This window comes from Myiozetetes cayanensis, unplaced genomic scaffold, assembly GCF_022539395.1.
Source record: "Myiozetetes cayanensis isolate MyiCay16 unplaced genomic scaffold, myiCay2020 scf157, whole genome shotgun sequence".
In the NCBI taxonomy this organism is placed as follows: Eukaryota; Metazoa; Chordata; class Aves; order Passeriformes; family Tyrannidae; genus Myiozetetes; species Myiozetetes cayanensis.
The window spans coordinates 45,716-67,824 of NW_026087237.1; the positions used below are offsets into that span (position 1 = coordinate 45,716).

The following is a 22,109-nucleotide window of genomic DNA, read 5'->3' on the forward strand; positions in this document are numbered from 1 at the left end:
CTGAGGGCTTAATTCACTCCTCTCCTTTCCTGTCTCTCGGGTTCTCATTTACTTGGTCACTGTTGTAATAAATATTGGGTTTATTTTTGAGCTTTCAGCATTGTCTTGGTTTTCCATCTCAGCATCCTTTCAAACTCACTGTTACACTGAGACAGGGACCCAAACTATAACACCTGAAGTCATTATTTCCCCTGTAGTGAAAAAGAAGACATAGATAAGGAAATCTACAGGGTCTACAGACCTACCTGGGCAATTAGTAAGGGAGGAAGACGGAGAAGGATTAATGGATGTAATAACAGGATAAGAAGAGGAGGCAAGGCGAAGAGCCAGTTCTTCACTAGAGGGAGGTCGATCAATTGGAGAGGACATCAGACAGGAAGACGAAGTTATCCGGTGCCTGAGCCCATCAGAACTTTGGGACTTGTGGAGAGATTACAGCCACCAGCCTGGTGAATAAATTCTTACCTGGTTGCTCTGATGCTGGGGTAACGGGGATAGTAGTCACCTGTTAGAAGATCATGAAGTGCAGCAACTAGGATCTATTGCCAGAGATCATGAAATCAAAAAATAAATTGGAAAGGAGAGAAACATTTGCAGTCTTTGGAGATGATTCATCTTAAATGTGAAAGAAAGGTACCCATTCAAGGAAGATCTAATGAGCTCCCCAAGAAAGTGGACTACTGCAGAGGGAGGCATCCAGTACCTGCAAGAATTGTCAGTGTTGGAAATCATTTACCATAAATTATACAATGATGACATCTTTGACAATCCAGATGATGTCCTTTGCACGTATCCCATGTGGAGAAAAGTAATTCAAGGTGCCCCTGCATCCTATGTTAACTGTATGGTAACCGTATACTATCCAAAGATGGATGAACCATCTGTAGATATGTTGACTATCTGGCTACGGAACATAGAAGAAGGTACAGAAACCTCCTCACTCCCATGTGTCAGCAAATTAGATTTTAGGGACAACTTCGACCTCCGCCACCAGCGCACCCACACTGGGGAGAGGTCTTACGAGTGCTCCGAGTGTGGGAACCGCTGCAGAGACAACCTAAGAGATCAGTCTCAGTCTCCTCCTGTGTCCCAGATTGGACTTGGCTCCCAACCAAGTGCCCAGACCCCAGGGACAAACCCTTCCCTCTCCCTCTCTCCCAGCTGACCGAAAAGATCACTAATAAGAAATCAAAAGAACCCAAACCAAACTGAATTCAAGTGAAACATTTATATATAGAGAGAGAAAAAAGGGAAAAAGGGATAAAAAGGGATACAAAGCAAATACTTCCCTCAAGAGAAACAGCAAACTGCACCAGAGAACTACCGGTACTATCTGCCTTTCAAGGCCGAGTGGGTGCACTAGGCCTCACTCCCTCACCCAGGCAGAGCGACAACAAAGAACTGTGGGATACCTGCCTAAAGAGCAGGCTGTGGACAAGCTGTTAGTGGGCCTTAAGCCTGAATCAACCAAGGACTTTACCTCAGGAAAAGTACTGGCACTGATGTCAGCCTGCAAGAATGCTAACTGTGAGATAGCAGCAAAGAGAAACAGGCGGAGAAAAAGGGCAGAGAGAAAGTGCAGGGAGAAAAGGCAAGAAGATGTGCCTGGACAACTACGTATGAGCCAATCACAGGATAGCAAGTACTAAGTGCTGAAAAGTGTGTTTAACTATTTCCAACCAATCGTGTAAGAACATGTATGTGTAAGAAAAGTATATAATGGAAACTGTAACGCACAATAAACGGAATTCTGCCTCTCGATCATATTGGTCTGCGTGTAGTTTCTCCGTACCCTCTTGCAGTGACATTTGGCGTCCGGAACCGGGACTCGGGACCCTTCGGCTGTGCTGACTTCGAGCAGTAAACGGCGGGACGAAGGGAAGAAGAGAGGAAGCTGGTTGTAAAAGAGTGCTGTCCCCGGCACTGATTTTCAGTGCGCTGGTCGTGGTAAGCCTGTCTCTTGCTAGCAGAAGAAAGCCTGGGTGGGGGCTTCCCAGGCAGCCAGGGAGGAATGGGGTCTGCTCTGTCTAAGACGGAAGAAGCAGTGGTAAAACTCCTCCACCATATCCTCTCTACGAGAGGGATCAAATATGATGAGGCTGCATTGAAGCAGCTACTGTCCTGGGCAAAAGGAAGAGGACATTTTGCGTCATTTAACGATGTCTTTGAAGTGACTTTATGGGAAAAAATTGGACAAGATCTTTGGGACGAGGTCTCAAAAAGTACCAAGGACATGACCAGACTATCTGTAACGTGGCGTCTAGTGAACGATGCCCTGAAAACCGTAAAAGCCGAAAGAGAAACTCAATCAGCTTTTGTTACCGTGGGACTGCAGCTGCCTGCAAAACCTTCTCTGTTTTCGGGACCGATTATACCTGGTCCTGCAGCGATAGTTCCCTTACCACCCTGGACACCGGCTCCCCTACCGGCAGCAGCGGGTCCTCCTGTAACTGCTCCTGTTGTTCCCTCTGCACCCCCCGACCCAGCAGTGCGACCGAAACCGAGAGGCCGTTACGGGCTGACAAAATCCGAGGAGGGGGAAGGGGATCAGTTTGACCCGCCACAAAACCCTCCCTATCCCGATTCCGCTGAGGACGGTACAAAGGAAAACCCGGTGAAGCCCGTTCCGTCGCAGTATCCACCGCTACCTGACTCAGCGATGGAGGCAGCGGGGGGGGAAGAAAGTGTTAAAAGGAAAGAAAATCTGCGGGGGGAGGAGCAGCGGCAGTAGAAAGGACTCCGAAATCGCCCGCCTTCGTGAAACATCCAGCAAGAGAGGGAATTACAAAACGAAAAAGAAAGCATCGATCTATGAGATCTGGAGCGGCGACTGGAACAGCTGTGAGCAGAGATGCAAGCTACTCGACGACACGAAAATCCTGGACACGTGAATATGCCACAACGTCCAACCCCCACCCTGAGTTTGGGAAATGCCGGGACCCCCACCCTGGGTTTGGGAACTGCGGGGGCCCCGCCCCCCCCTCCATTACAGCTTCCAACCCCACCCCTGGGTTTGGGACTGCCGGGAAATCGGCCTAACGGGGTTGCCGTACCGGGTGGCGGAGAAGAGGGAGGGGTGCGCTGGAAAGGTATCATACGGGATGCTTTGCTAGATGGAGTAATAATTCAACAAGCATATCCAGCAACTACACAAACGAGAGAAACTGTTCATCATGTCAAACGTCATCTACTAGCTTATTTTGCTAGTTTAGGACTGCCTCAACAAATCAAGACGGACAATGCCCCGGCATATTGTTCTCAAACTTTTCTCCGGTTTTGTCAACTGTGGAGTATTTCACACGTTACAAATATTCCACACTCCCCGACGGGACAAACCGTAGTAGAACGTGCACATGGCACGCTTAAACACCTTTTGCAAAAACAGAAAGGGGGAGAGGTGATAGAGCCCCATGACAGACTTGCAAAAGCTGTTTATGTCTTGAATCACTTCTCTTTAACAGGAGAAGTGGAACAACCTCCGATAGTGACACATTGGGATGCGATACATCCAAGATTAGCAACACAAGGAAAGAGTAAAGGAAAAGTGTGGTACAGGGATCCAGGAACCAGCGAGTGGCTAGGCCCTGGGGAACTCTTAATGATGGGCAGAGGTTATGCTTCTGTTTCCACAGCTGGCTGGCCCTTCGGGGATGAGGCCTCTGCTATGGGAGTTACATATGGATTGTGTTGTGGTCAACAGCGGGAACTTTACCTATCACAATACTGATGTTTTCCTGTATTCACCAGCTGTTTCTCTTGTTTCATATGGAGTTTTCTATAAGACTGCATTGTTTTCTATTCATAGGTTATGTGGTTTGTTTGTTTTTAGGAAGGTTAACTGTAGGTAATTAACTTGTTTTACTATTCTCTTCCTATAGTCAAATATTTAATTTTTTAGTTAAGGAGTTTTAATCTTGTGTGAAAGTGTGAATGTCTGTGGTGGCCACCTGTTGAATGAGTGGATGAAAGTGGTGTGCAAGAGAAAAGTGCTGTGTAGATATGCACATATATAAGTATTCGTAGTTTTAATAATACATTACATAGGTATTAGAAAAATCTTTTAATCAAAGGATGTTGTGTGAATTTATTAATCTTCTATTAGCGTATATAGCTTGTCCACAAAAACAAAAAGGGGGATTTGTGGGATACCTGCCTAAAGAGCAGGCTGTGGACAAGCTGTTAGTGGGCCTTAAGCCTGAATCAACCAAGGACTTTACCTCAGGAAAAGTACTGGCACTGATGTCAGCCTGCAAGAATGCTAACTGTGAGATAGCAGCAAAGAGAAACAGGCGGAGAAAAAGGGCAGAGAGAAAGTGCAGGGAGAAAAGGCAAGAAGATGTGCCTGGACAACTACGTATGAGCCAATCACAGGATAGCAAGTACTAAGTGCTGAAAAGTGTGTTTAACTATTTCCAACCAATCGTGTAAGAACATGTATGTGTAAGAAAAGTATATAATGGAAACTGTAACGCATAATAAACAGGATTCTGCCTCTTGATCATATTGGTCTGCGTGTAGTTTCTCTGTACCCTCTCGCAGTGACAAAGAACCTTCGCCTTCGGTCTGCCGGAAGAAAGAGAGCGAGAGCTTCCTCTCTCTTCTTATTTATACTCTTGTTTACGTAAAAATCGTATGGAATACTGGGAACATGGTCTTGGTTCCTTGGTTACAACCTGGTCACCAAGGAAGGCCTAGACTCAAAACCACTACATTCTCCACCCCTTATTCCATACTATTTTTACATAACACTTATATTTCACATATTTGCTTATATCCCACGCATATATACACATATATATATATATAGTCCTTTGGAGTAGTTGTCTTGTGGTAGAAGATCAGTTTCAGCATCAACATTAGCTTGGTTCAGATCCTTGGCACTTGAGTTACAATCACAGTTCAGGTTTAGGACTGGTTCATTGTCTCATTGTCAGATACCGGTATCAGCCTTGGTCAGGTCTCTCTCATTTGGCGACTGGTCTCCTGTAAAACAACTTAAAGCACAAAGTTAGTTTTTCCCCAAGGATAAATTTCCTTGAGGCACACACTGGATCTTTCCATCCTTCCTCATCACCCACCAAGTGTACCCTGGCCCTTGAGCAAAGACAACTCCACGAATGGGTTTGTCTTGGCCCGAGGTAGGGGTAACCCAAACAGCTTTACCCAACATACCTCTCAGGTGAATCACTGGAACTTTGTCTCCATCTACAGTGTGGAGGGATTCTGTTTGGGCAGGGCCAGTTCAGTTGACAGAGCCTCTAGTATTTGCCAACCAGGTGGCCTTGGTTAAGTGCTTATCCCAATTCTTAAAATTTCCCCTGCATAGTGCTTTTAAAGTTGTTTTTAACAGTCCATTATACCTTTCAATTTTTTCAGCAGTAGGTGTATGATATGGAATATGATAGACCCATTCAACACCATGCTCCCGTGCCCACGTGGTCACTAGATTATTCTTGAAATGAGTCCCGTTGTCCAACTCAATTCACTCTGGAGTGCCATGTCTCCATAAGACCTGCTTTTCAAGACCCAGAATGGTATTCTGGGCCGTTGCATGGGGCACTGAATATGTCTCCAACCATCCAGTGGTTGTTTCCACCATGGTAAGCAGATAGCGTTTACCTTGGCGAGTCTGTGGCAATGTGATATAATTGACCTGCCATGCTTCTCCGTATCTATACTTGTCCCAGTGTCCACCATACCATAGGGATTTCAATCTTCTTGCCTGCTTGATAGCAGCACAGGTTTCACAATCATGGATAACCTGGGAAATAGTGTCCATGGTTAAATCCACCCCTCGGTCTCGTGCCCATCGGTAGGTGGCATCTCGACCCTGATGACCTGAAGCATCATGGGCCCATCAGGTTAGGAACAACTCTCCCTTATATTGCCAATCCAGGTCTATTTGTGATACTTCAATTTGCGCAGCTCTATCTGCTCTTCTGTTGTTATGATGTTCTTCGTTGGCTCGACTTTCGGGTATATGGGCATCCACATGGCGGACTCTCACATCTAGTTTCTTTACTCTAGAAGCGATGTCCTGCCACAAATCAGCAGCCCATATGGGTCTTCCTCTACGCTTCCAACTCATGTTTTTCCATCGCTCTAGCCATCCCCATAGGGCATTGGCTATCATCCATGAGTCGGTGTAGAGGTAGAGCCTTGGCCATCCTTCTCTTTCTGCGATGTCTAGGGTCAATTGGACAGCTTTGAGTTCCGCAAACTGACTCAATTCACCTTTACCTTCAGTGGCCTCTGCCACTTGTCGGGTGGGACTCCAAATGGCTGCTTTCCACTTCTGGTTCCCTCCTATAATACGGCAAGAACCGTCAGTGAAAAGAGCATAACGCGTCTCTTCATTTGGCAGTTGATTATATGGCGGAGCTTCTTCAGCTCGACTCACTGGCTCTTCCTCCTCTTCATCTGCCAGACTGAAGTTCCCACCTTCAGACCAATTAGTTATGATTTCCAAAATTCCGGGGCGATTCGAGTTTCCAATTCGGACACGTTGCGTAATCAAAGCAATCCACTTGCTCCACGTAGCATCGGTAGTATGATGCATAGGAGGCACTTTCCCTTTGAACATCCAACTCAACACCGGTAGTCGGGGTGCTAGGAAGAACTGCGTTTCAGTGCCAATCACTTCTGAAGCTGCTTGTATGCCTTCATATGCTGCCAGTATTTCCTTCTCCATAGGGGTGTAGTTTGCTTCAAATCCTCTGTAGCTTTGGCTTCAGAAGCCAAGTCGTCGCCCTCGTGTTTCGCCAGGCACCTTTTGCCAGAGGCTCCAGGAGGGACCGTTATCTCCAGATGCAGTGTAAAGTACATTCTTTAAATCTGGTCCGGTCCTGACTGGTCCAAGAGCCACAGCATGTGCAACCTCTTGCTTCATCTGCCTGAAAGCCTGCTGTTGTTCAGGACCCCATTGGAAATTGTTCTTTTTATGGGTCACAAAATAAAGAGGGCTCACAATTTGGTTATACTCGGGGATGTGCATCCTCCAGAATCCTATGACTCCCAGAAAAGCTTGGGTCTCTTTTTTGTTTGTCGGTGGAGCCATTGCTACGATTTTATTGATGACGTCGGTTGGAATCTGGTGCCTTCCATCTTGCCATTTCACCCCTAGGAATTGGATCTCTCTGGCAGGTCCCTTGACCTTGCTCTTCTTAATGGCGAAACTGCAGAAGTTTTTGAAAAAGGAAAGGAAATCATCTAGATTTTCCTCAAAGCCAGTTTTGCCATCAAAAGGAGCAAGGTCAAGGAACCTGCCAAAGAGATCCAGTTCCTAGGGGTGAAATGGCAAGATGGACATTGTCAGATTCCAACAGAAATTGTCAACAGAATCATAGTGATGACTCCACTGACTAACAAGAAGGAAATGCAAGCTTTTCTGGGAGCCATAGGTTTTTGGAGGATGCACATCCCTGAGTACAACCAAATCGTGAGCCCTCTTTACTTAGTGACCCGTAAGAAGAATGATTTCCAATGATTTCTGCCGGTGTCTGTGCCCGGAGCCGCCACTACCATGGGGCTGCTGCAGTCACCACTAGTGGTGCCACTCGCGCAGCTGTGACTCTGCCCTGGCTGCAGCAGGACCTGTGACCGCCTTGGGCCTGCGCTGACGCCTCAGTGGTGAGAGGGGACAGAGGCACTGGGAGAATGTTTGCTCTGGAACTGCTGGCTCCTTGCTTTACTCTCTTTGGTTCTGTACTTTAGTAAACTTGTTCATTTTCCTGCTTCGCTTGAACACCTCATGAATTCAAAATGTTTCCTAATCCAGGGGGAGGGGTTTCTATTGCATCGGAGGTGCCACCCCTCGGGACACATTGTCAATAAACCATCCAGCTGACTTGGATGGGTTGGTTTGTGATCAGTCAGTGCTTTGGGGAATGCTCTATTCTGGTTGAATGTTGCCCTTTCAACTTTTGCCAAGCTCCCTTATTTTCTAAAGTTTACCATTAAAAGTGTGTTATTTGACCTCCTGAGAAAACATGTGCAGCATCTTCTCCCTTGTGGTCTCTCTCAAGGTATTAAAAGAACTGAAGACCCTTTTCAAATATGTGGAGGGTGGATATTTTTGGTGAGTTTTATATTTTTTAAAGTAAAACCCTTCAATGAGCTTGTAGCTTAAACATGGGGTCTTAGAGTCACCATCCCTGGAAGTGTTCAGAAAAAATTGAGCTGTGGCACTTGGGGACACTGTTCAGTGGTAAAGATGCCAGTGTTGGGTTAATGGTTGGACTCCATGATCTCAGAGGTCTTTTCCAACCATAACAATTCTGTGATTCTGTGGTGACTCAACCACTTCCCTTGGACATTCTGTTCCAATGCTTCATAACCCTCAGTCATCCCTTTGATGCTGCAGCCAAGGAACAGACCAGTGATTTTCACAGTGTTCCTGGATCACAGGATGTCCAAAGCCAAGGACATTTCCATCAACACCTTGTTCTTCCTGCAAATCAGAGTCACCTGAAGCCTCTAGGCCCTCCACGGTGGCAGAGACCCCCCAGGCAGCAAAGCCCTGTCCTACCAGGCTGCACAGCCCAGCCCTGTGCCTCTCTGGCCCTGGGGACAGCAGGGTTTACTCTCCTTGCACTTCAGTTTCTCTGCCATTACCATCTGCCCCCATCCCAGCAGGCTCTGGAGCAAAGCACGGTTGAGGGTCAGCACAGCTCTGCTCTGACAGAAAGAACCTGCAGTCAGGGAGAGGAAGAGGACAAAGTCTTCTTTAACAAGCCTGAGGAATAATGGGCTTAATGACCTCCTATATTCCTAGGCACTTTCATGACCTGTGTATCAGGTTAGGTAGCAGGGAGGGTGCTGCAGGTTTGCCTTAGGGAAGAAGAGATCCAGCAGAGCATTCTGGGAAATAAAGTCTTCCAGGACTGGTGCACATGAGCAGTAAAGTGCCTTGGCAGGATTGGTCAAAAAGTTTACCTGCTGTGATGTGTTGCAATGCAAAGCTGCTACGTAAGCTGTTGTTCTCCCTCACTAAAGGATTCTGTTACACATCACATTGGTGTCTCTCTGGTCCATGCGGACCCTTTATTTATTATATTAATAATATTGCAACAAGGCACCTCTGTGATAACCCTTTGGAGAAAGGATTAAATACAGGGTGCTGGAACCGAGAGAGGGGTGAGAGAAATGTGGAAGAAACAACCCTGCAGGCACCAAGGGGAGTGAAGAAGAAAGAGAGAGCCTTGGTGGCACCTGGCACCAAAAGCCAACCCCCCCAACCCTGACAGCCACAGCTCAGCCCAACACAAAAGCTCCTTCTGGTCTGGAGGTTCTTTGCATCAGCTTTTTAGCAGAGCTGACAGATGGGTCATCAAAGGGGATTCTCAGCTGGGTCTGAAACCTGTTTGATCCTTGTCAGCCTTGCATCCAGTAGAATGATGGAAGAGTTCTGGTAGGAAGGGACCCTTGAAGTTCATCTAGTCCAACTCCCCTGTAATGAGCAAGGACATGTTCAACTAGATCAGGTTGCTCAGAACCCCGTCCAACCTGACCTTGAATGTTTCCAGGGATGAGGCATCACCTCTCTGGGCAACCTGTGCCAGTGTTTCAGCACCCTCAGTGTAAAAAATTCTTTGTTATATCTACTTCAAACCTGCTTTTTTTTTTTTAGTTTAGAACTATTTGTCTTATCACAGCTCTGTCTAGACCCTACAAAAAGTTTGTCCCCATCTTTCTTAGAGACCTCTGTGGTGGTGCATCCTCCCTCCATTCTCCTCAGGCCTGTTCAATGATCTCAGGAGCTCCTGACAAGCCTTGACCAAACCAACTGAGCAATGAAGAGCCCCTGGACTGGACCAGGGGTGTGGTGAAGTGTCTCTGGACTGGACCAGGTGCTCCTGGATAATACAGGTGAGAACAATCCAGAGTGGAACAGCTGGGGAACACAGGATAATTGGTCATCCCCTGAAAGCCTTGGACCATTCCCTGTCTGAATCACAGTTCAAATGGAACAGTTGGGATACAATTCCCAAGTCTTTTGGAAACTCTAGTCATTACTGACACGAGGATGGAGATTCAGCAGATAACTAAAGGCAGTCACCTTGTGAGCCCACAACCAGCAGTGCTGAGGGAGGCCCTGGGAGCTCCCCAGCGCCTCTCTCTCAGTGGGACACCTCTCGCAACCTCTCGGAACTCGGGAACCCTCCAGTTTACAACACTCCAAAGATTGTTGCTGATGCCAAGGACAATTCTGATCCCCCTCAACAAACACTCCTCCAGTTGTGACCCTTGTCTGTTGGGAAACACAAAGGGATTTGTGGGAGTGTTTCACTGACAACAGGAGAATTTAGGAGAGGGACCTTTATAATAATAATAATAATGGCCAGTCTTCGCGAGCGAAGATCCGGGGAAGGTCTTTACACCTTCCAGCCTGCGCATTGGATTTTTTAGGTGAGACACAGTGTGCGCGGAACTGAGCCCACCCTTTAATCCTAAGGTTCATCTACCAGGGCCAAGCGAGCTTGGACGGTGGCAGTGAGGTCCTTAGGACATAGATGGGTTGCCTTTCAAGGGCTAATGAGCTCCATCTGCCCGGGAGTGGCCCTGACCGGGAATCGAACCCGGGTCTCGGCGGTGACAGCGCCGCACCCTTACCACTAGACCACCAGGGGCTCCAGAGGGACCTTTACACACCCAGATATTGATGTGTCCACACATCTCTGTCTGGCTTGGTTTTGCAGAGCATAAAGGTCAAGGCCTGAGCCCCAGGCCCTGGCACAGCAGATCCTGTCCCTTCCGGGTGCCTCAGGACTCTTTGTGGGGAATTTGGATGGGAGAAGGAGGAACAACAAAGACCAAAAACTGTGCACCCCCTCCCAGGTTACTCAGGGAGGGGCGAGGGAGAAACCAAGTGCAGAAGCTCCCAGGAAAGTTGCTTCTGGGGTCCTCAGTGGCAGAGGCAGCTGCCAGAGCCATGAGGACAAAGGCCTGGGTGCCTTTGGGCCTTGCAGCCCTGCCAGAACCCTTGGCCATCTCTCCTGCAGTCTGTCCTAGGCTGTCCCTGCTGCTCCTCTGACCTTGCAGGCTGCACACACCCCTCCTGCTTTCCCACTCCCCTCACAGTAGCATTTTGAGACCCTCCCTGATGTCTCTTCTGTCACTCAGCTCTGGCTGTTGCCATGTGCACTTGGCCTTATTAGCTTTTATCCTGAGCCCCTGTGCCACAGGACATCCCTCCCAGAGCCCAGGCCCTTCTCCTGGGGGGTCACTGCAGAGCTGAGCAGATACAGGTCACCTCCCATTCCTCTCCCCACACCTTGGGCCTGCTCTGGGCCCTTCAGGTCCTTGCCCTGCTCCCAAGGGCTGTGGAGGTGGTTAATGGTCAGGGCTTGGTGTTTGAAGCTCAGGGTTGGGATTAGGCAGAACTTTGGGAGATTTGTTGTTCTGCTGGCAGTGTCTGGCTCATGATTAGGGGAAGAGGGTTTTGAGCTGGGTCAGGATTAAAGCTTGGCTTTTCATACTGGTAATACAGGTGTGGGAATGCAGTGGGCATTTGAGAACAAATCAGAGTCTGGAGTTCTGGGTTTGGGTTTTTTCTGGCTTGGAATTAGAGCAGTGGATTCCTTTCAATGGTAGGGGCAGCACTTTTGGGGAGTGTTGGGGCTTGAGGTTAGAAATAGTGTAAAAGTCCATCAGGAATGTTTGCACAGTCAGTGTTTCAGAACCCTCAGCATTACCTGAATCTGTTTTTACCTCATTAAAATCTTTCCTCTATGTTGGCCAAGCCCCTCTTTCCTTCCTCAATTATTTTATCCCTTTTGTCCCAGTTCCTCCTAACCTCCACAAATCTTCCATCAGGATGGGCTCAGCTTTATGCTGATGCTGTGCAACCTCATGGAATCAAGAAGCCCCTGTGAAACTGCAGAACCTCCTGCAATTACGGGGCCATTGGGACCATGGGGAAACCCACGGAATCAAGAGGCCACTGTGACACTGCAGGGCCCCATGGAGCCAAAGGAACCCAGGGACAGTGGGCAACCTCCTGAAATAAAGGGGCCATTGTGACACTGCAGAAACGCATGGAATCAGGAGGCCATTGTGGCACTGCAGGGCCTCTTGGAAACAAAGAAACCCTGGACCACAGTGGAATTGCATGAGATCAAGAGGCCATTGTGACAATGGGGAACCTCATGGAAGAAAAGGAATCCAGGGACACTGTGGGGCTTCATGGAATCAAGGGGCACTTGTGACACTACAGGGCTTTATGGATCCAAAAGAACACAGGGAAATTGTGGAATCTCGTGGAACCAAGAGACATGTGGGGCTTCCTGGAACAAAAGGAACCCTGAGACATTTTGGAAACTCATGGAACAAAACGTCCATTGTGACACGGTAGGGCCCCATGGAAACAAAGGAACACAGGGACACTGCAATATGGTGGGACCAAGGGGCCATTTTGACATGTGGGGCCTCATGGAAGAAAAGGAACCCTGAAACCTTTTGGATCCTCATGGAACCAAGGGGCCATTCTGACACTGAGGAACATCATGGACTCAAGGGGCCACTGTGACACTGCAGGGCCTCATGGAACCAAAGGAACCCTGGGACATCACAGAGCCTCATGGAACCAAGGGACCATTGTGCCTCCCCAGAACTCCATGGAATCAAGCAGAGACGTTTCCTCCCCCCCACCGCTGCACAGACTGGAGTGTCCTCCTCTGCCCCCCTTGGACACCTGTGGAGTCAGTGTGTTCTTGGGCAGCACAACTTAGTTCAGACTAGAGAGTTTCCCAGAGTTTGTTTTGCCCCCTCTTTTCCCCAGGGCCAGGGCAGCCTCTTTTCATGGCTCCTCTTCTCACACAGGCTGTCCTGCTCTTCTCCTGGCACATCCCATCTCTGAACAGAGTCTTTCCCCAGGGGAACACATCTGTGCTGGCCTAAACAGCCCTTCCTGTACCCCCTGCCCATGCTCCCCTGAGCCCCTGAGCTGGGGGGGCTGTTCTGCAGAACACGGGGTTGTGGGGCCCAGGGCCACATGGGACTCTGGTGGGCTGTGCTGCTCAAGCTGGGAGGCAGAGCCAGCTGATGGTGCTCCTTGCCACTGACCACCTCCCACAGACGCTCTTGTGTGGCCATGGAGGGTGCTCAGAGGGGCCCTGCCTTGTTCCAGAGCTAGGACATGGCTTTGGGGGCTGCTCTTGATTGACGTGTGCAAGTTCATTGAAAGGAAGAGAAGCCACTTGCAAGAGTTTTCCCTGTACCTGCTGTGTTCCCTGGGGTTGCAGAGCTCTCTTTGCCACTTCACAGTAAAATTCCACTCCACCCTGGGCAGGATTCTGCTCCAGGGCTCTATTCACTGCTAACTGTATGGGATGGGCTGTCCCTGCAGATCCTCTGTGCTCTCCTGCAGTTTCTCATTTCCTACAGAGTCCTCACCTGCCATCAGAACCAGCACAAGCTGCTGAGACCCAGGCAGGTGACTTGGAGATCATTTGTCATCTCCATTGGCCATCAGCCACCAACACACAACATCTGATCCAGTCCTCAGTCCCTGAAGTCCCAGTGGGTCCCTGACCTCCCTGCACTGTCTCCATGGAGAAACAAGCAAAGCAACAAGACTTTGCAGAGTCTATTCCTTGGACTTCTTCTCGATACCAGTGTTGGGAAAAGACAGCCTTCAGGAAGTGCCTGCAGGGGAACCCCTTTGCTAATGGAAGTACTGTTGTGGAGCCCAGTCCTGTCCCAACAGTGCCCAGGACCTGTCCCTGCCTGTGGTCCCAGGACTGACACACAGCAGGACAGTGACTGAGCTGCCAGAGCACTCAGGCCTTAGACACAGACAGCAAAGGAGAGGGTGGGAGTGCAAAGAGAGCAGCTCTGAAAAGACCCAGTTCTGGTGCTCCCAGGCAGTGCTGGGACTCTTTACCCCTCCATATCTGCAAACATGGAAATGCCCTCCAGCTTCAGGGGAGGCCTTGCAGCAAGGATAGAGGAAAAAGAATTTGTGTCCTTTCTTACACTCAGAGATTGTGATTCCTCATGTACAAACTATCACAGGCAGGATGTTTGACAAATACCTTGCTGCAGGAACTTTTGTTTAAATGCACACAGAGCATGATTCCTGATTGTTACATTTTGTGGGGCAAAAAAAAAAGAGGTGGAGAGTGAATTATATATGGGATGAAGAATAAAATTTCAGTGTTAATGACATGAACAGAGGAAAAAACCAGGAAATCCCCCCACCCCTACCAGTATCAAAAGTTTTAGAAGGCAGGCTGGGCCAGTAAAGGGTTACACAGTGAGTGTTCTGCAGAAGAAAAGGTGCAGTTTATTGCTCCTGAAAAACATCTAGTCATTGTTTTCCTCGGGGCATCCTTGAGCTTCCGGTTCCTTAGACTCTAGATGAGGGGGTTCAGTGCTGGCGCCACCATTGAGTACAGAACTGATAGTGCCAGATACAGGGATGGGGAGGAGATGGAGGGGGGGTTCAGGAAGGCAAATGTGCCAGTGCTGATAAACAGAGAGACCACGACCAGGTGAGAGAGGCATGTGGAAAAGGCTTTGTGCCAACCCTGCTCAGAGGGGATCCTCAGCACAGCCCTGAAGATCTGCACATAGGAGAAAACAATAAAAACAAAACAACCAAGTGCTAAAGAGACAGAAAACAAGAGAAACCCAATTTCCCTGAGGTAGCCTGAGTGTGAGCAGGAGAGTTTGAGGATGTGTGGGATTTCACAGAAGAACTGCCCTAGGGCATTGCCCTGGCACAGGGGCAGGGAAAATGTATTGGCTGTGTGCAGCAGAGCATTGAGAAACCCAGTGGCCCAGGCAGCTGCTGCCATGTGGGCACAAGCTCTGCTGCCCAGGAGGGTCCCGAAGTGCAGGGGTTTGCAGATGGCAACGTAGGGGTTGTAGCACATGATGGTGAGGAGGAAAAACTCTGCTGAGATGAAGAAGAGAAAGAAAAAGACCTTTGCAGCACATCCCATGTAGGAGATGTCCCTGGTGTCCCAGAGGGAGTTGTGCGTGGCTTTGGGGACAGTGGTGCAGATGCAGTCCAGGTCTGTGAGGGAGAGGTGGAGCAGGAAGAAGTTCCTGGGGGTGTGCAGGTGGCGGTTGCAGGCTACAGCACTGAGGATGAAACTGTTGCCCAGGAGAGTAGGCAGGGAGATGCCCAGGAAGAGCCAGAAGTGCAGGAGCTGCAGCTCCCACCTGTCTGCCAGGAGGAGGAACTGGGCCATGGAGTTTCTATTGGGCATTGGCTGTTCCTTAGCACAGGGTCTGTTCAGAAAAGGAAATATATGGAACAATTAAGACAGCCCCCTCTCAGCAAAGCCAGGGCAGTTTTCAGGGAAATCCCCTCCAAGTAAATGCATTTCTTTTCTCTGTTTTGTGCTCTCTGAGGGTACTGTGAGGAGCAGGAGCTCTGCCCATGTACTGCCAAGGACTCAGCTTTACTCTGCTGCAGTGCAGACATGGAGCTGGTTTGTGACAGCTCTCATGATCACAGGGGATGTCACACGGAACTCAGCTTGGATGGAAAAGTTAAATTCCTGTACTGTTGTCTTGGAGCAATTTGGGCTGCACAAGAGAGGCACAGGGGATCCTAAAAATAATTTTGACTGGGCTTTTTGGTTACAGTCATAACATCTGGTGTTGTTTTAGGGGCAAATTTCTCTGATTACAAATCTGAAGAGTGTTGAAACAGGACAGGCAGAAGGGCTGAGCTCTCCATTGCTTATTGCAGAGCCAGGAGAGCTGCAGTGCTTGTCAATCTGTTTCTTATCTGCCCTGCACTTTACCTTGTGCTGCTTTGAAGATGACTTCACATACAGATGAATCTTTACAGCGCTGCTTGAAAGGGCAGCTCTGTGAAGTGTCCCCTGTGCCAGCCCAGAGGTGCAGCTGTGCTGGACAGCAGGATAGGAGCCCTCCTGCAGGGAAGTCAAGGGCTGGCACAGGAGAGTGCTCACCCCCAAGGGAAGGCTCAGCACTGCCCAGGATCCTGTGCTCATTTCTGAGACTGCCTGAAATATTCACTGCTGAGAGTAAAAGGGTTTGAATTTCAGTGCTGCCTCCTGAGTTGAGAGATCAATGTCTGTGCTACAATGCCGAAGCAGGAAACACACATCAGGACTAATTCCTTTCCTGTAGCCCCTGTCTTTTTGGAGTTTTGCCAAAAGTTCTCCATTAAATATCGTGGAGTGGTGTGGAACTGTGAGCAGGTGTGACCCTGCAACAGTGAGACATGGAAAAGATGCTCCCTCACCTGCCAGGTTTGCTCCTTGCCCAGAGCCCTTCTCCCCTAGCCCTGGGAGTAGCTCCCCAGGCCGGTTGAGAGCTGCCTCCTCACCCATCCCATCAGCTGGGGTTGGGCCAGTTTTAGGAGATGCCTCCAGGAGCTGCCCCTGCACTGCCCTGCAGCCACAGACTCCCCGTGTGCAGCTCTGCCAAGATTCCTCCTGCAGTGAGTTCTCAGCCATCCTGTCAGTTCTGAGCCCCTTGAAGCTCTGTCTGTGCCCTGCTCGTGTCCCTGAGTTGCCCTGGCAGTGCCCTCATCCCTGCTGGGCTGTGCAGAGGAGCTGCTCCTGGGCAGAGCTGTCTCTCTGCAGCGCTGCCCGCTTGCCAGGAGCTCCCTGTGTGCCAGGAGCCCAGCCCAGCTCAGCAGCACAGCAACAGCCCCGGGCATTTCATCACCCTCAGGGGGGTTTGGGGATGAGTCCCTGAACATCAGACCCTGAGGGAAGTTGCAGGAACCTCTTGAGAAACCAAAGTGAGATTCAAACTGTCAAGTTTCTTGTAGTGCCAATGGTTCCCACTGAGGGACCCAACTGAGAAAACATCCCCAGGGTCTTGTTAGAGCACAAACCTGGAAACTGTGATGACATGTCAGAGAATCACAAAATCATCAAGGCTGTAAGAGACCTTCAAGATCTTCTAGTCCAACTGTCAATCAGAACCACCGTAATCACCCCTAAACCATATGCCAAAGTGCCATATCCAGATGCCATCTGAACACTTCCAGATACTCCACCACCTCCCTAGGCTACTTGTTTCAATACCTGAACATTCTCTCAGTGGAAAAAGGTTTTCTTCATTTCTAATCTGAACCTTGGCCATGCAATTTAAGGCCATTCCCTCTCAGTTTTTCCCTATAGCCTTGGTAGAAAAGACTGACCCCCATCCCACTAAAACCTCCTTTCAGGTCATTGTAGAGAGCAATGAGGTCTCCCCTGAGCCTCCCCTTCTCCAGACTCAACAAGCCCAGTTCCCTCAGCTGTAATTCATGAGACATGTTTTCCAGAGCCTTCCCCAGCTCTGTTCCCTTCTCTGGACATGCTCCAGCCTCTCAAGGTCCTTTTTGCACTGAGGGTCCAGAAGTGGACACAGCATTCGAGGTGGCGCCTCACCAGTGCCCAACACAGAGGGGCAATCAGTTCTCTGGTCTTGCTGGCCACCCTGTTCTCCATAAAGGCCAGGATGCCCTTGGCATCCAGTGCCTACTGCAGCCTCTGGCCCAGTGGGAGCAGCCCGGGCTCTGCCCCAGGGTACCCTGAGGCAGAGTAGTGCCCACTCCCGCCGGCCGCCCTCACAAGGCCCAGGCCGCCTCCTTCCCACAGGGGCCAGTAGGGCTACCCTCACACCTGCCTGGCCCAGCCATGTCATGCCCCGCCCCACCCTACACCGTGGCCTCTGTCACACCCCATGGGGATGTGCTGAGCATCCCTCCAGCCATTGTGACGCCACAGGCACGTGCTGGGCTTTGTTGGTTCCCAGAGCCAGTGCTCAGAGCTGCTGTAGCCTCTCAGGGAGCAGCAGCACATCCCGCTCTGGGAGCATTGCATGCCTGTTCTGCTGTCTTGGTGGCTACAGGCCATGACCACTGCGCAGGGCGACCTCGTCTGCCTTGTGCTTTATACCCTGGGCCAGTCCTTATTCTCATCCTTGTCCCCTTTGTCACCCTCACCCTAAACCTCATCCTCGTCCCATTCATCATCCCTACTTGGCGCCCAGCAGCCCACCAGGGGCTTCTTGCTCTTCCTACTGCTGGTACCTCCAAGCAGGGCCATGTGGTGCCTTCTCAGCAAGAAGTGACGGCAGGCACCGTCCAGCAGCACCACTGGGCAGCCCTGGGCCGCCACAAGCTCCACCAGTGCCTCCGAGCTCAGGGAGAAGGGGCTGGGCAGGCTGCACCATGCGGCCGCCCACAGCGACCTGGCCTGGTTGAGGTGGTGGCGCTGGTATGTGAAGGCAGTTGGCATCGACAGGCAAGACCAGGAGATGCAGTGAGTTCTGTGGGACGTTGATGGCACACCTGGGCTGCTCCTGAGCCAAGCTGCAGTAGTCCTTGGCAGCCCTCTCTTAAGGACAAGGTTTGAAAAGTGAGATTTGCCCTGTCAACTGGCAGAGTGAACTCTGGAGCTTTTCACTGCTTGGAGCTGCCAACTGGGCTCGAGCACTGTTGGAAACATGTGTTGCCGACCTGCCGCTTGCCATGGTCTCTGCGGGGCTGTTTTGCAGCTGCTCAGCCCTCACCTGTTCTCTTCTGCCCTGTGTCTAATCAGCGCAGGATTGCAGCAGCAGCAGAGAGCAGCAAGAAGGAGGAGCAGAGTCCGGGCAGGGTCCCCAGGTTGCTGGGTAGAGACAGAGCTTTGGTTTGTCTTTTGTCTGTCTAGGTTAAGAGCCTATGTTTAATTTTTAGGACACCTCTGCATCTCGCTTCGGCAAATGACCATGCAGATGTCCTTAGATATCTGATAAGAAAGAACAGCCAGCTGAACCTTGCTGACAACTTCAAGAGAATGGCACTGATAAAGGTGCGTGGAATGCCTTACGATCTTGTAGGTGGGGCTTAGTGATGGTGTGTTAAAGAGGAGGTTTCTGGCAGGATTCCTTGCACCGCAGGCCCATAGAAACACGCATGTTGCATTCAGCATGGCATAGACCTCTATTAGCTAACCTTTGATAGATGCTCTTCTATCCCAGCATTCAGGAGCTGAGGGAGTTGTGACAGAGGGGGATGTAGAAGTTGGAAGTCTTTCCCGTTTCGTGTGTTGTTCCCAGGCAGTACAGCAGGAGCAGGAAGAATGTGTTGCTATTCTGCTGGAACACGGTGCCAACCCGAATCTGGTGGATGGTGATGGCAACACTGCCCTTCACCTGGCTGTCCTGTCTAAAAATACAGCTGTAGCAGGGCTGCTACTCAAGCATAATGCCAATAGTGATGCTCAGAACCAGGTAACCTTGGCATGTGGGTAAAGCTGCTCTTTCAAAAAGGTCCAGAGCTTGTCCATGTTTTTCTAATGGGGATTATTTATTCTTTTAGAGGGGATTTACCCCCTTAAAACTTGCAGCCTTCCTACAGCGTGAGGAGATTCTGGAGTGCCTTCTGATAAAAGCAGCTGACAGGCATGCTCAAGCCCAGTGTGAAAGGTGAGGGGTTTGTCAAAACAGCACACAGGTCTTCTCAGTAGTCTGAAAGTGGGACCGAGAGGAGGGGCATGGCAAGGAGCTTGGAAAAAAGAAGGAGGAGCCACGTGGAAGCAGTTCCCTGTGTGACTGGTAAAAGCAGGTCTGCACTTGCCTGCTCTCATACCTTAGGGGCTATCGTGCTTTGCCCTCTGAGGTCTGCAAGAAAGCCTTGTCTGGGGTGCCCTCTCCCCACACAGACCCAGAGCCATCAGGGAAGTTGCCATTAGCTCAGCAGTGTGGCTGCTCTGCAGGAGAGGGAGGTTTAAGCCAAGGAACAGTTGGTGCGTTACGTGCTCCAAAGGGAAGCGTTGGCAGAAAGAGAAGCAATATTGTCCAAGGGGACACGATGGGCTGCAACCGCACCTGAGGAGAAAGCTTCCTACGATGTAGATGGTCAGGCGGTCAAACGGCCCTGGGAGTTTGCGCAGCGGCATCTATGGGGACTTTGAAGAACAGTGCAAGGAGGCCTGAACAGCATGGCCTGACCTCGTAGTTGAGGCTGCTTTAGGGAGGCCCCTTCTAAGCTGAATTCTCCAGTGCTTCCATGTACTTGGCTCTGCTTTCACGGAGCTTGTAGGAAGGGGGGAAGAGCTGTTTTGGCAGCAAGCAGGGGAAAAATGATGCAGGACCAGACATGTTTCAGATTAAATTTTGGATGCTTTAGGACTGCTCTTGTGGTTCCTGGAACCCATGAGGCTCACCTGGAGGAAGATAATCTGCACTTGCAGAAGGAGTTGGATGTCACGGTCAGGATGGGAACAACACGGCTTTAGGATACCAGGACCCTTTATTACAGTTGTGCAGCTGCTTTATACAGTTTTAGGTGACACATGTATAAGCACCATTGGTTTGTTAGTAACATAAATAACCCACAATTGGACATACATCCATGCATGTCTGAATACAATGAGTCAGCATTCTTGACAGGAAATCCATTCTGTGTCACAGTCCTCTCCATCTGTGGCTGACACTCTGCCAGGTGTAGATGTTCCATCTTCAATGTCTCAGCTTACAGAGACCCCAGAAGCAGCTGGGCTCTCCCATAGTTGGACAGGGTTGATGCTGAGATATGGAAAGCCTGTCCCTACAGGGATAAACCTGGGGGTGCCAGTTGCTCCCTATACATCATCAAAATGGACAAAACAGTATTCTGGGAGTCAGGATGACAGAGACCTAAGGAAGCACCAGTTACATTGGGTTTTGATCTGCCTCTGTCCCTCCAGCCCCCTGCCCCACAGCCCACTATGCTGAGGCAGAGCTGCCTTTCCTTAGGGTTTCACCGCTTGCTGGTCAGGGGGGCTGGGGGTCCTCTCTCTCTGCTACATTCAAGGTCTTCATGGTTTAAGAAGACTCCCCACGCACCCCTGGTGCAATTCTCGACTCCAGATCAGATCTGTGGAGCAGTTCACCTGGCTGCCTGTGCTGAAATGGTGGTCATCAGCTTGTCAGTGATGCCATCCCACCACACTGAAGCAAAGCTGCCTCTCCTTAGGCATCCACTACTTCCTGCTCAGGGGCTGCTAGGCGCCTCTCTCTGCACTACAGTCAGGGTTTTTCCCACTTAAGAAAGCTCCCCATGCTCCCCTGGTGCAATCCTGGGCTCCAGAGCACATGCCAGAGCGGTTCACCTCTGACACTTGCGAGACACCTTCCTTTAGGAAGATGAACATGCATCTTTTCATGGAGTAGCAAGCAAGGGAATACAAGAAGTGTCACAGGTCACAAAAAAGGTCAGAGGGGCAGTGTCAGTGCTTAGAACCGTGCTGTAGGAAATCAGTGGAGGGATAGTAGAGGCTACTGTAAAAGAGGACAAAGGAATACAGCTTGTGTTCATTTGGTAGCAGAAGTGAAGCTTTGAAGGTATTTGAATTGATTGCAGTTCTTTGGGCAGAGGGTATGCACACACACATGCAGCACAGGAGTTCTTCCGCAGCAGCTGGCTCCTCTATGTAAAAGCTCACCTGACAACTGTGGGTTCTTACTGTTATTTTACAGGTGCCGGAGGAGGAAGAAAAGCATCTACAGTCTGAGCATTGTGTTCGTGACTTGAAGACTGCCTTGGGTGATAAGGAAAGAGAAGCAATAGCTTCTTCCCAGAAACTGCAGGACCTCCCGTTGGCATCTTCTGAGACTAATACTGCTACACAACAACTGGAAGAACACGTGTAAGAGAGTAACACAGTGAAGTGAGGTGTCTGTCGCTTTGGGGCATTGCGTGGAAACAACAGGAGAGTCAGTCTGATTTTGAAGGACACTTCTGCTTTGGATTCTGTTACTTAACACAGTTTGTCTTGCATTGGATTTTCTGGTAATAAGACCTGTATTTCTTCTTAAGCTTTGAAAGTGAAAATACCAGATTGGAAGCCAAGTGATAGCATTGAAGCCCTTCAGAGAGACCTGCAAGCCTCTGCCTCAGTAAGCTGGTCATAAATTTCCCTTTTAGTGACTCTTGAGCCTAGTTGCCTGTTTCTGTGGGGAAACTGTAAGGTGAAGTTTTCCTGGAGAACCGAGGGGAGCTCAGTTTCTGCATTCTCCTCAGTAGAGACTGCTCAGAAAGCAGTCTGGTCCTTTCCCCAGCTGCTACAAAAGCCCTGGGGGTATTTTCTGTGGTGGACACTAGAAGAATTATTAGATTATAAATTATGAGTTTCATCATGAGCTCCAAGGGACCCGGAAGTATT

At 49.8% G+C, this 22,109-nt stretch overlaps 1 protein-coding gene across 1 annotated transcript; it reads right to left on the reverse strand.

Annotated features, from left to right (window-relative positions):
• Positions 1 to 14,645: 14,645 nt before the first annotated feature.
• On the reverse strand, positions 14,646 to 15,215 carry LOC126637649 (olfactory receptor 14C36-like; the record flags this gene model as incomplete). Its single annotated transcript, XM_050311023.1, has 1 exon — positions 14,646 to 15,215. A coding segment is annotated over exon 1 (570 nt), but the record flags the coding sequence as incomplete, so codon positions are not given.
• Positions 15,216 to 22,109: the final 6,894 nt, after the last annotated feature.